This window comes from Leucopleurus acutus (genome assembly GCF_964270905.1).
Source record: "Leucopleurus acutus genome assembly, chromosome: 2".
Lineage (NCBI taxonomy): Eukaryota > Metazoa > Chordata > Mammalia > Artiodactyla > Delphinidae > Leucopleurus > Leucopleurus acutus.
This window is the reverse complement of record NC_139143.1, coordinates 135,929,764-135,943,507: the sequence shown is the minus strand read 5'-3', so window position 1 is coordinate 135,943,507 and position 13,744 is coordinate 135,929,764. Positions and strand designations below refer to the sequence as shown.

The 13,744-nt window shown below is 34.5% G+C and overlaps 1 protein-coding gene across 1 annotated transcript in view; it reads right to left on the bottom strand.

Annotated features, from left to right (window-relative positions):
- The window catches only part of DNAI4 (dynein axonemal intermediate chain 4), a gene marked incomplete at its 5' end in the record, with an annotated part of 123,748 nt that overhangs the window by 80,104 nt on the left and 29,900 nt on the right, over positions 1-13,744 (bottom strand). The window contains 2 exon segments of the mRNA XM_082863468.1: positions 9,940-10,079; positions 12,780-12,936. Coding sequence (XP_082719594.1) covers positions 9,940-10,079; positions 12,780-12,936 — 297 coding nt within the window.

Below are 13,744 nucleotides of genomic sequence, written 5' to 3'. Positions count from 1 at the left end.
GCTTCCCTGGTGGCACAGTGGTTAAGAATCCGCCTGCCAATGCAGTGGACATGGGTTCGTTCCCTTGTCCAGGAAGATCGCACATGCTGCGGAGCAACTAAGCCCGTGCGCCAAAACTACTGAGCCTGCGCTCTTAGCCCACAAGCCACAACTACTGAAGCCTGCAGATCTAGAGCCCGTGCTCCGCAACAAGAGAAGCCACCGCAATGAGAAGACTGCGCAATGCAACGAAGAGCAGCCTCCGCTCACCGCAACTAGAGGAAGCCTGCACGCAGCAACAAAGACCCAATGCAGCCATAAATAAATAAATTTATTTTTCAAAAAAGATAACAAAGGAATACTATGAACAACTCTATGCCAATAGATTTGATAACCTTGATGAAATTTTCCGATTCCTTGAAAGACACAATCTGCCAAAACTCACACAAGAAGAAATAGACAATATCAATTACGGAAATTGAATCAATAATTAATAATCTTCCAAAACTGAAAGCACCAGGCCCAGATAGATCCACTGAGTTCTACCAATAATTTAAGGAGAAAATTACACCAATTCCCTGCAATATCTTTCAAAGGATAGAAACAGAGGGAATACTTCTTAACTCATACTTTGAGGCCAGCATTACTCTAATACCAAAAAACAGACAAAAACACCATAAGAAAGAAAAATGGCAGACCAATAACTCTCATGAACACAGATGCAAAAATCCTCTACGAAATATTAGCAATCAAATCCAGCTGTATATAAAGAGAATTATACACCACAATTAAGTGGAGTTTATCCCAGGTATACAAAGCCTAGTTCAATGTTGGAAAATTGATTGATGTAATCCATCACATCAACAGACCAAAGAAGAAAAATTACTTGATCATATCAACAGATTCAGAAAAAAGCACTTGACAAAATCCAACACTCATTCATGATAAAAACTCTCAGTAATTTAGGAATAGAGGAGGAACTTAACTTGACAAAGAATATCTATAAAAACCTACAGCTAACATATTTAATGGTTTTCTTCTAGAAACTAGATTTTCCACTAAGATCAGGACCAAGGCAAGGATGTCCCCTTTCATCACTCCTTTTCAACATCCTACTGGAAGTCCAAGCTAATGCAGTAAGATAAGAAAAAGGAAATAAAAGAAATACAGATTGGAAAGAAAGAAATAAAGCTGTTTTTGTTCTTGGATGACATAATCATCTATATAGAAAATCTGAAAGAATTAACAAAAACTACTGAACTAGTAAGTGATTACAGCAAGGTTGCAGGGTACAAGGTTAATAATATACAAAAGTCAATCTCTATCCTGTACACCAACAATGAACAAAGGAATTTGAAATTTAAAACAATATGATTTACATTAGCACCCCAAAAATGGAATAGTAATAAATCTAACAAAATATGTACAAAATCTATTATGAGGAAAACTACTAAACTCTGATGAACAAAATCAAAGAATGAAATAAATGGAGAAATATTCCATGTTTATTAATAGGAAGACTCAGCATTGTCATGATGTCTGTTCTTCCCAAGTTGATCTATAGATTCAACGCAATCCCAATCAAAATCCCAACAAGTTATTTTGTGCATATCAGCAGACTGATTCTAAAGTTTATGTGAAGGGGCAAAAGACCCAGAAGAGCCAGCACAATATTGAAGACAAAGAACAAAGTCGGAGGACTGACACTACTCAACTTGAAGACTTACTACAGTGCTATAGTAATAAAGACAATGTGAATGGAACACAATAGAGTGCTCAGAAATAAACCCACATTAATATAATCAATTGATCTCTGTAAAAGGAATGGAAAAAAACAAATGGAGCAAAGATAGTCTTTTCAACAAATGGTGCTGGAACAACTGGACATCCAAATGCAAAAAAAAATCTATACACAAATCTTACATCCTTCAGAAAAATTAACTAAAACTCATTATAGACTTAAAAGTAAAAGCAAAACTAGAAAACTCCTAGAATAAAACATAGGAGAAAATTTAGATGACCTTGGGTATGGCAATGACTTTTTAGAAACAGCAAAAGCACAATCCATTAAACAGTAATAGATAAGCTGGACTTCATTAAAATTAAAAATGTCTGCTCTGTAAAAAGAAATGTCAAAAGAATAACAAGACAAGCCACATATTGGAAGGAAACATTTGCTAAAGATACATCTGAAAAAGGACTATTGTCCAAAATATACAAATATCTTTTGATCCTTAACAATAAGAAAACAAAAAACCAAATTTTAAAATGGGCCAAAAGCTTAACAGACACCTCATCAAAGAAGACATACAGATGGCAAGTAAGTATACAAAAATATGCTCCACATCATATGTCATCATGGAAGTACAAATTAAAACAAAAATGAGGAGAATTCCCTGGTGGTTCAATGGTTGGGACTAGGTGCTTTCACTGCTGGGGCCTGGGTTCCATCCCTGGTTGGGGAACTAGGATCCCTCAAGCTGGACAATGCAGCCAGAAAACCAAAAAACAAACAAACAAAAATGAGTTGCCAAAAAAAAAAAAGAGTTGCCACTACTCACCTATTAGAATGGTCAAAATCTGGAACACTGACAACACAAAATGCTGGTGAGGACATGGAACCGCAGAAACTCTTCATCATTGCTTCTGGGAATGCAAAATGGTACAGCCACTTTCAAGACAGTATGGCTATTTCTTACAAAAATAAAAATACTGTTGCCATACAATCCAGCAATAGCACTCCTTGATATTTACCAAAAGGAGTTAAAAACTTATGTCTACACAAAAACCTGCATACAGATATTTATAGCAGCTTTACTGATAATTGCCAAAACTTGAAACAATCAAGATGCCCTTCAGTAGGTAAATGGATAAATTAACTGTGGTACATCCAGATAATGGATGGTTAAGAGTCTTGCTACCTATGTTCTACAAGCCGTCCATGACGGAGGAGAGGATTTCAGAGGAGTCTCTGTGTGTAGCATTCAGTATGCTTGTTTTTTGTTTGTTTAAGTACCCATGTCTTGATCTATGCCTGGTGTTCCCCAGCTAAAGAGCCTCTATTTTGTCCTCTCCAGAGAAGAAATTTCTGACATCTTCCAGGGTAGAAGAGGGGAAGTTGCTCAGAGAATGTACTTGATTCCTTTTTGTGATTGAATTATATTTCATTGCATGTATTTACACATTTTGTTTATCCATTCATCCATTGATGGACATTTCAGTTGTTTCTACTTTTTGATTATGGTAAAAATTGCTGCCATGAACATGTGTGTACATATATTTGAGTACCTATTTTCCATTCTGTGGGGTATTATATCTATCTTTATGCTAGTACCACCCATTTTGATCACTATAATTTTATAGCAAGTTTTCAAATCAGGAAGTATGAGCTCTCTAACTTTGTTCTTTTTCAAGATTGTTTTGGCTACTTGGGGATCCTTTGATATTCCATATAAATTTTAGGATGACTTTTTTTCTATTGTTGCAAAAAAGTCTTTGGGATTATTTTGGGTGGTATTCACATCTTAATAACATTAAGTCTTTCAACCCATAAACACAGAATGTATTTCCCATTTACTTAGGTCTCCTTTAATTTTTTTCAGCAATGTTTTATAGGTGTCAGTGTACAAGTCTTTCATCTCCTTGGTTAAAATTATTCTTAGGTATTTTATTATTTAGGATGCTATTATAAACACAATTACTTTCTTAATTTCCTTTTTGGATTGTTCATAGGTAATACATAGAAATACAACTGAATTTTGTATGCTGATCTTATATTCTGCAACTTTTCTTTTTATTTTATCTATATGAGATGATGGTTGTTAATTAAACCTATTGTGGTAATCTTTTCACAATATAGGTAAATCAAACCATCATGCTGTACTTATACATTGATGTATGTCAATTATTTCTCAATAAAACTGGAAAAAATAGTGAGTCTCTTGTTAGACAACATATAGATGGATCATGGGTTTTTTTCTTCCAGGTTTTTTGATGTTTGTTATCTTTGTTTAATCCACCCTACCAACATTTGCTCTTTAATTGGAGTGTTTAATCCATTTATTTAAAGTAATTACTGTTTAGGAAGGGCTTCTGCCATTTTTAATCTGTCTTCCTTATGTCTCAAATTTTCTTGTTCTTCAAATCCTCCATGACCATCTTCTTTAATGTTTAATTGATCTTTTTTATAGTGCATCATTTTTATTCCTCTCTAAATTTTTTTCTGTCATTTTTAAGTTATTTCTTGGTGACTGCCTTGGGAATTAAAATTAATTTCTTAAAATTTTAACATTCTATTTTGAAGTAATACTACCTTACTTCAATTATATACAAAAACTGCTCCTATACAGCTAAATCCCATCCACTTTAAGTTGATGTTGTCACAAATTACATCTTTATGCTTTGTATGCCCATTAGCATAGATTTAGAATTATTGTTCAGTGCATTTATTTTAAGTCATATTGCAAAAAAAATAGGAGTTACAAACCAACATTACAATATTGGCTTTTGTATTGACTTATGTAGTTACCTTTACCAGTCTTCTTTATTTCTTCATATGTCTTCGAGTTACTGTCTAATATCCTTTCATTTCTGCCTGAAGGGACTCCTGTTAGCATTTCTTGTAAGGCAGTTCTACTAGTGCTGAATTCTCTTAGCTTTTAGTTATCTAGGAACATCTTAATTTCTCCTTCATGAGGATATATTCAGTTTTAATTATTTAATTATATTTCTCCTTCATGAGGATTATTTGAAGAATACAGAATTCCTGGTTGACAGTTTTTTCTTTTGGTGCTTTAAGTATGTCATCCCACTGGCCTCCAGCCGCCATGGTTTCTGCTGAAAATTGAGTGTAATCTGATTGATGATCCTTTGTAAATGATGAGTTACTTTTCTCTTGCTGCTTTCAAGATTTCCTCTTCGTATTTCAACTGTTTGATTGTAATATGTCTCAGTGTGGATCTCTTTATTTTTATCTTTCTTGGAGTTTGTTAAGCTTCTCGGAGGTGCAGATTTATGTCTTTTATCTGGGAATTTGGGAATATTTAGGCCACTACTTCTTCAACTTTTCTTTTTGCCCCTTTATCTCTTTCTTCTCCTCTCTTTCTGAAATTTCCATTATATGTATGTTGGTGACTTGATGGAGTCCCATAGGTCCTTTAGGCTCTGTTCATTTTACTTCATTATTTTTTCTTTCTGCTTCTCAGACTGGATTATTTCAATTGACCTATTATTAAAAACTGGTGATTCTTTCTTTTGCCTGCTCAGATGTGCTACTGAAAACTCTAGGGAGTTTTTCCATTTCAGTTATTGTACTTTTAACTCCAGAATTTATGGGTTTTTTTCCTTTTTATAAGTTCTATCTTTATTGATATTTTTTATTTGTTCACACACTGTTCTCCTGGTTTATCTCTTTGTCCATAGCTTCCTTTAGCATTTTTTTTTCTTCTTTTTTTTTTTTTAATACAATTGATCTAAAACCTTTGCCTAGTAAGTTTAATGTCTATACTTCCTCAGGGAGAGTTTCTGTTCATTTCTTCTTTGAGAGAGCCATAACTTCTTGTTCCTCTGTAGCCTTTGCAATTTTTTTTTTTGACAATTGAACATTTTGAATATAATTATGTGGTAATTCTGGAAATCACTCTCTTCCTCAGGATTTGATATCATAGTTTGCTGTGAGTGGTAGTTGTTTGTTTGCTAAGTGATTTTGCTAAACTATTTTTGTAAAGTCTGTATTCTTTGTCACGTATCATCTCATAAGTGTTTGTTTTTTAGCTTTTGGTCAGTTAGTGTCCTGACAGAGATTTCCTTGAACACCTGGGTTTCTTCCCACTCAGAAGAAAAAAAGGAAAGAAAGAAAGGAAAAAAAGAAAAAAAAAAAAGGGAAAAAACCCTCCCAGTCTTTGCAGATGGGCTCCATGTTGGGGAATTCCTTCAATGCTTAGACAGGCTGCTTAAAACTATACCACAGCTTTCACTTCCTGCTTGAACTGAGCCTAGAGATCAGCCAGAAGTGAAAGTTTAGGATCTTTTCAGGTCTTTTCTGAGCATGCATCCTGCCCTAGGCATGTGCATGACTTTCTGAATTCCTCTGTATATGCAATATACATATACAGAGGAATTTCTTAATATTTTTCTTAATTTTTAATTAAGAAATTTTTAATTAAGAAAATTTCTTAATTTCCCTAAAAATTTCTTAATTTTTCAATACCTTAATTTCCCAAAGAAAGTCTCTCCCAGTTTTTTCTTCCAGGCTTTCAGTGTGTCTCTTGTTTGACTCAGTTGCATTATTTTGCCTTAGGTAGCAGTGAGTTGTTCATCTGCCTTACAGTTTTTTGAAGAATGCATTATGCTTATCACCTGAGAGAGTTCTGGGTTAGGCAAAAAAACACAAATGCCTTATGTCAATCCTCCAGATAGCCCCTAGACAGGTTAAAACATACAAACCAAATTCTTTGAGAATAAGGTCTGTTCTGTTCCCTCTGGAACCAAGGGCCAGGGTCTCACACTGGGAAGGCAGGCTTCTATCTTTTTTTTTTTTTTTGCGGTACGCGGGCCTCTCACTGCTGTGGCCTCTCCGGTTGCAGAGCGCAGGCTCCGGACGCGCAGGCTCAGTGGCCACGGCTCACGGGCCCAGCCGCTCCACAGCATGTGGGATCTTCCCGGACTGGGGCACGAACCCATGTCCCCTGCATCAGCAGGCGGACTCCCAACCACTGCGCCACCAGGGAAGCCCAGGCTTCTATCTTTAAGACCACCACTCTACTGGGGAGGGGAGTGGGACAAGAGCAAGTAAAGATGCCACAAAGCTTTCCTACTAATTGTAAGTTTCTCTTTTCTTGATTTAGCATCTGCTTAGAAGTTTGTCTATTTTAATCTTTTTAAAGAATTAGCTTATGGTTTTGCTGAGTAACAAAGGCCATTAAGATTATAACCTTTCTTCTAATTACCCTTTTGGCCACAGCATTCAGAAGTTTGGCAATGCAGTGTTCTCAGAGTTGTTAATTTATAAACATTGAAAGATAGTATAGTAGTTAAGAGAACAGGTTCAAGAACCAGAGTGTCTGGGAGTATCGTTGTCCACCATAGTAACTGAGTGACCTTGGGCAAATTAGCTAACATCTCTTTGCCTGTTTCTTCTTCTATAAAATGAGGAATAGGGAGTTCCCTGGTGGTCCAGTGGTTAGGACTTGGTACTTTCACTGCCATGGCCCAGGTTCAATCCCTGGTTGGGGAACTAAGATCCCGCAAGCCTGGGGGTGCGCCCCCCCAAAAAAAAATGAGGACTAGTAAGAGCTCCTACCTCATAGGGTTGCTGTGAGAATTAAATCAGTTAATATACAGGCCTACTTCATTTACTGCACTTTGCAGGTATTGCATTTTTTCCAAATTGAAGGTTTGTGGCAACCCTGCATTGAACAAGTCTGTTGGTGCCATTTTTCCAACAGCATTTGCTCACCTCATGTCTCTATGTCACATTTTGATAATTCTTGCAGTATTTAAACTTTTTCATTATTATATTTGTTATGGTGAGGTGTGATCAGTGATCTTTGATGTTAGTATTGTAATTGTTTGGGGGTAACATGAACCATGTCAATATAAGACAGTGAACTTATTCTATAAATGTAGTTTATGTTCCAACTGCTCCACTGACTGACTCATCCCCCATCTCTCTCCTTCTCCTCAAGCCTCTCCACCTCCTCAGAAATGACAATATTGAAATTAGGCCAATTAATAACCTTATAATGGTCTCTAAGTGTTCAAGAGAAAGAAAGAATAACACATCTCACTCTAAATCAAAAACTAGAAATGATTAAGCTCCGTGAGGAAGGCATGTTGAAAGCTGGAGACCCAAAGCTAGGCCTCTTGCACCAAACAGCCAAATTGTGAATGAAAAGGAAAAGTTCTTGAAGGAAATTAAAAGTGCTACTCTAGTGAACACATGAATGATAAGAAAGCAAAACAGCCTTATTGCTGATAGGAGGAAGTTTTAGTGGTCTGGGTAGAAGATGAAAACCAGCCACAACATTCCCTTAAGCCAAAGCCTAATCCAGAAGAAGGCCCTAACTCCCTTTAATTCTATGAAGGCTAAGAGAGGTGAGGAAGCTGCAGAAGAAATGTCTGAAGCTAGCAGAGGTTGGTTCATGATGTTTAAGGAAAGAAGCCAACTCCATAACATAATAGTGCAAGGTGAAGCAGCATGAGCTGATGTAGAAGCTATAGCAAGTTAACCAGAAGACCTACTTAAGATAATTAATAAGGGTGGCTATGCTAAACAACAGATTTTCAATATAGATGAAACAGCCTTGTATTGGAAGAAGACACCACCCAGGATTGTTACAGCTAGAGAGGAGAAGTCAATGCCTGACTTCAAAGATTCAAAGGACAGGCTGACTCTCTTGTCAGTTAGGAGCTAATGCAGCTGATGACTTTGGGTTGAAGCCAATGCTCATTTACCATTCTGAAAATCCTAGAGTCCTTAATAATTATGATAAATCTATTTTTGAGATCTACTACTCAGAAAAAAACATTCTTTTCAAAATATAACTGCTCATTGACAATGCACCTGGTCACCCAAGAGCTCTGATGGAGATGTACCATGAGATTCATGTTGTTTTCATGCCTACTAACACAACATCCATTCTGCAGCCCATGGATCAAGGAGTCATTTTAACTTTCAAGTCTTATTATTTAAGAAATACATTTTTGAAGGCTACAGCTGTCATAGATAGTGATTCCTGTGATGGATCTGGGCAAAATAAATTGAAAACCTTCTAGGAATGACTCATCATTCTAGATGCCATTAAGAACATCTGTGATTCATAGGAAGAGGTCAAAATATAAACATTAACAGGAGTTAGGAAGAAGTTGATTCCAACCCTTATGGATGACTTTAAGGGGTTCAAGACTTTAGTAGAAGTAACTACAGATGTGGTAGAAATAGCAAGAGAACTAGGATTAGAAGTAGAGCCTGAATGAATTGCTGCAATCTGCTTCTTATGGATGAGCAAAGAAAGTGGTTTCTTGAGATGGAATTTACTCTTGGTGAAGATGCTGTGAAGATTGTTGAAATGACATCAAAGGATTTAGAATATTACATAAACTTAGTTGACAAGGCAGTGGCAGGGTTTGAGAGGACTGAGTCCAATTTTGAAAGAAGTTCTACTATGGGTAAAATGCTATCAAACAGCATTACATGCTACAGAGAAATCACTCATGAAAGGAAGAGTCAATCAATGTAGCAAACTTCATTGTTGTCTTATTTTAAAAAAATTCTACAGCCACCCCAATCTTCAGCAACCACCACCCTGATCAGTCAGCAGCCATCAACATCAAGGCAAGATGCTCTACAACAAAAACATTATGACTCACTGAAGGCTCTATGATGGTTAGCATATTTTAGCAATAAAGTATTTTAAATTAAAGCATATACATTGTTTTCTTAGATATAATGCTATTGTACACTTAATAGACTATAGTATATTATATGCACTGGGACATTTTAAAAATTCATGTGACTAGCTTTATTGCGATATTCACTTAACTGGAGTGGTCTGGAACCGAACCTGCAATATCTCCCAGGTATACCTGTATGTGAAAAGCCTAAAATAGTGCTTGGCATGTTTTAAATTTTATTAGTTATGGTCGATATGCTTTGTTACAGTAAACAATCAGTTTCTATAAATGTTTCATAAATATTTGAAGAATACAGTTCTATGATATAGTTTGTATAAAAATCAAGATAATTATGTTATTCAAATCTTGTAAATCTCTATTTATTGCTTGTAACTTAATTGTCAAATTCTGAAAGCTGTAGATCACAGCACCCAGCTATTGTTGTGATTTGGCCAAATCATTTATATTTTTGCCTTATATACTGTAGTATTGATTTGTTAATCGACAGACTCAAAGAATATATATTAAAATATGGTAATTTAGCAAGCAGAATAAAACATAAATTACCTTTGTCTTCCTTCATGATTTTGTCACATTGAACGTGTTTATTCTTTGGTGCTCCATTAATAGTCTGCATCATCCTTTCTACATACAAGTCATTGCCTAATCTATTTCGACAAAGAGTCTCATAGTTCTTGTTTCTCCGGCTATAAAAAGTAATATATACTCAACTTATTAATAAAAATTAATTTTTACCACACATATCTTTTTCTATTGATATTATGTTTTTCTTAAAATTACCTTCTTTAATGTGGATTGCACCAAAAAATGAAGTGAAAATTCAAGACACTTCTTAGGGAAAGACTGCATTAAACTACCTCCAAAGGACTCTTTGACACTATATCCCCCGACATCCCTACAACTTTCGGTACCCACCAATAATATCCTAGCACTATCTCCACATAGGTTTTATGAATTTTGATTATAGACATAAAGCTATAAATTTCCCTCAAAGTACTACTTTTGTGTCATCCCGCAGTATTATTTTCATAATTGTTTTGTTCTGAGTATTTCTTTGATTTCCATTATGATTTCTTCTTTGGTTCATGAGGAATTTTCAAAATGTGCTTTTTAACTTCCAAAAGCGTATGTGAATATGCATCTATGTTTTAGTTGAGATTTATGTAATTAATTTTTAACTTCATTCCACTGTGGTCAGAGAATTTAGTTTGTCTGACACTACTTCTTTGAAATTTTTGAAACCTTGCTTCATGGCCTTGTACATGGATGATTTTTGTAAATGTTCCATGTGTGATTGAAAAGAGTGTGTATCATCTAATTGTTAAATTCAGAGTTCTATATATGACCATTAAATTATGTTTTTGGTTCAAATTTTCTATAACTATACTAATTTTATCTGATTGACTTATCAATTATTGAGAGAGGTATATTCATACCTCCTACTTTAATAAGATACTTATCAAGTTTCCAGTTTTTGCTTTATATATTAAGAGGTTATTTTATTAGGAGTTTCAAGTTTAGAATTATTATACCTTCCTATCATTATGAAACCACACTCTTTATCCCTAATAATGCTACTGGTATGTTTCTCTGTAGATGATGTGTTCTTTATATTTTTTCTTCTGTTTTTAAAATCTTCTTTTAATATTTGGTATTTTGGAGTATGAGTACAATGTGTCCCGTTTGTGTGTGTGTGGATTTCTTTTTATTTATTCCTATTTCTGTGGAATGGTGTTTTTCAATAGTTTGGGGAATTACTTACTCTCCTTGAATAGTAACTCTCGTCCATTCTTTCTATTCTGCCCTTTTGGAACTGATTAGGTGTATGTTAGACCTCTAGTCTATTATCAATATCTATTTAATATCAAAGATTAAATCAATATTTAATATCAAAGATTAAATCAATATTTACTTTTTAATTTTAACAATTATAAACATACTTTATTTTAAAATTCTTTTTAAATTTTTTGTCTTATAAGTAATCATTTTGATAGCTTCTTAGTGTTAATGATGTTTTAACTCTATCTTTTATTTAAATATTTCACATATATTTTATACTTTATATTTGATAATATCATTACCCATAGTCCTCAGGATTTAGATCTAGGAATTGTTATTTTTAAAATTCTCATTCATAATGACTTGTTTCTTTATTGGTTTGGTGTATTTTTACTAAACTCAAACTGAATGAATCTTAAGAGTCTAAATGGGATACGCTTTCCTCCAGAGAAAATTTGTATTTGCTTATGAGATAACTGAGATCCTTGTAAGGGTCTTGGTTTAATATAAGAATCTCTCCTTCAGCTGTCTCAATTTGTGGGGGATCCAAGACTTACTGGTGGACTCTAGATCCATGTGCTAATATTAACATTTGCTTCTAGCATCTCTCCCTCTATGATTTCAGATCACTTATCTATCCCATTGTTATTCTTTTCCTTTCCTTTTTCTGGTCCTGGGAGCTTTCCCTTATGTCTCATGAGCTTTAAAAGTATGCTGTTTGAGTTATAAAGCAGAAACTAATACACCATTGTAAAGCAATTATACTCCAGTAAAGATGTTAAAACAAAAAAAAGTATGCTATTTGAGATCTAATTGTACTATATTATATAGTCTAAACAATTTTACAAGATTTTATATTTGAACAAAAATAATACCATAAAAATTATTTTAGTGATGAATTTTTTAGTACTATAAATCATATTCATATTATAGTTGAAGAAAACTAATCTGAAGAATTATATTAATAATCTATTTATGTAGCTGTATTAATTTCAGACAGAGCAGACTTCAGAGCAAGGAAAATTATCAGAGATAAAGAGGGGCATTACATAATGATAAAGGGGTCAAGTATCCAAAAAGACATAACAATCCTTAATGTGTATGTGCCTAACAGGAGAGTTTCAAAATAACATGAGGCAAAAACTAATGATCCATTTATATTCATCAATAAAGAGAAATGGAAAATCTACTCTCAATAGTAAATTCAGTCATTTCCCCATATTTTCCCTTTTAAGTTTTAAATATAAAAAATGACAGTCATTTCTTTTTAACTTGAAAATAATTCATATATGCATAAAAGAAAAAATCATTAAAACCTATACTGAGACTTAGAAGCCTCCTTTATTTCTTTTATTATTTAACTTAGTAGCTCACCTACTTTTTAAAGAATATGGTAAAGCTATGGGTTCCTCTTCTAGGAAAAACATACAGCATAAACACTTTACATGTAATTTCATGAGGCACATATGTAAGTTTATATACTATTTCACCAGGCACATATACCACCAGTGTTTATCCAGAAATCCCCAAAGACAGAAACAAGGATAAGAGCCTCTGATTTAGCATTTAAATTACAAAAGCAGTGTAAACAACTGAACAATACATACCTTACTTTCTCAGCTTCTTCAGATTCTACAGAAACCATGACTGTTGGTAGGTTAAAAAAGTTCATCGTTTCTGTCTCTGTGAGTATTATCTCTATGGTCTTCTCCAGGTCTTCTTTTGTTACAATTTTTCCAGGTGTTGCCCTAATAACTTGTAAATCTAAAATACATGACTTAATAAAAATCATTTACTAATTGTTATTTTTAATTTTCATTTCATCAAAATACCATGACGAGTCATACATTGCAGGTGGCATTACACTGTCCAGGAATAGGCCATGTTTTGAGATGTAGTCCATTTAATCCCTCTGAAGCCAAACTGGATCCTATGGCTCATAAACCATCTCTGTTGCTGATACATCAAGCCTACTCCAATCTCAAATGTCTAGTCATGACTACAAGGGCATCCCATTACATCTATCCTATAATATTAACAGGGAGATTGGGGTGAACAACTATTGATACAACTCAAGAGACATATGGGCAAGTGTATTTCCCAGATAATATGCAACCCTTCTCTGAGCCCTGAAGCTAATTTCTAGTCTATATCTACAACAGCCTTTTATTCTGTTTGTCCTTCTTACTGGTTGACTTTTGATTTAGATTACAGCTCACCTCTAATCATCTTCACCAAGAGCTAAAAAGACTCTCCAGTGAAAGTTGTGGTTAAATATAGCAGAAAAAGAGGCTCAATATCCATGCAAAACATACACTGAAAAGGGTTAGCCTCAAGCCTGTAGTCTCGTCAGAAGTCCCAGATTCTTGAAAAATTTCACTGAGGATGGAGTGTCAGGGCTAGAGAGTTTGGACTTGGTTGTATGGGTAATAAAGAGCCATGACACGGTATATAGGTCAGAGTTCAATGTTTTCTGTTAAAAACAGCGTGTGAAGCAGGGATACCTGAGGCTTTGACATGGGTAAAGCTTGAAAAGCTTTAGGAAAACAAGACTTAAGGGTATACACTTTCC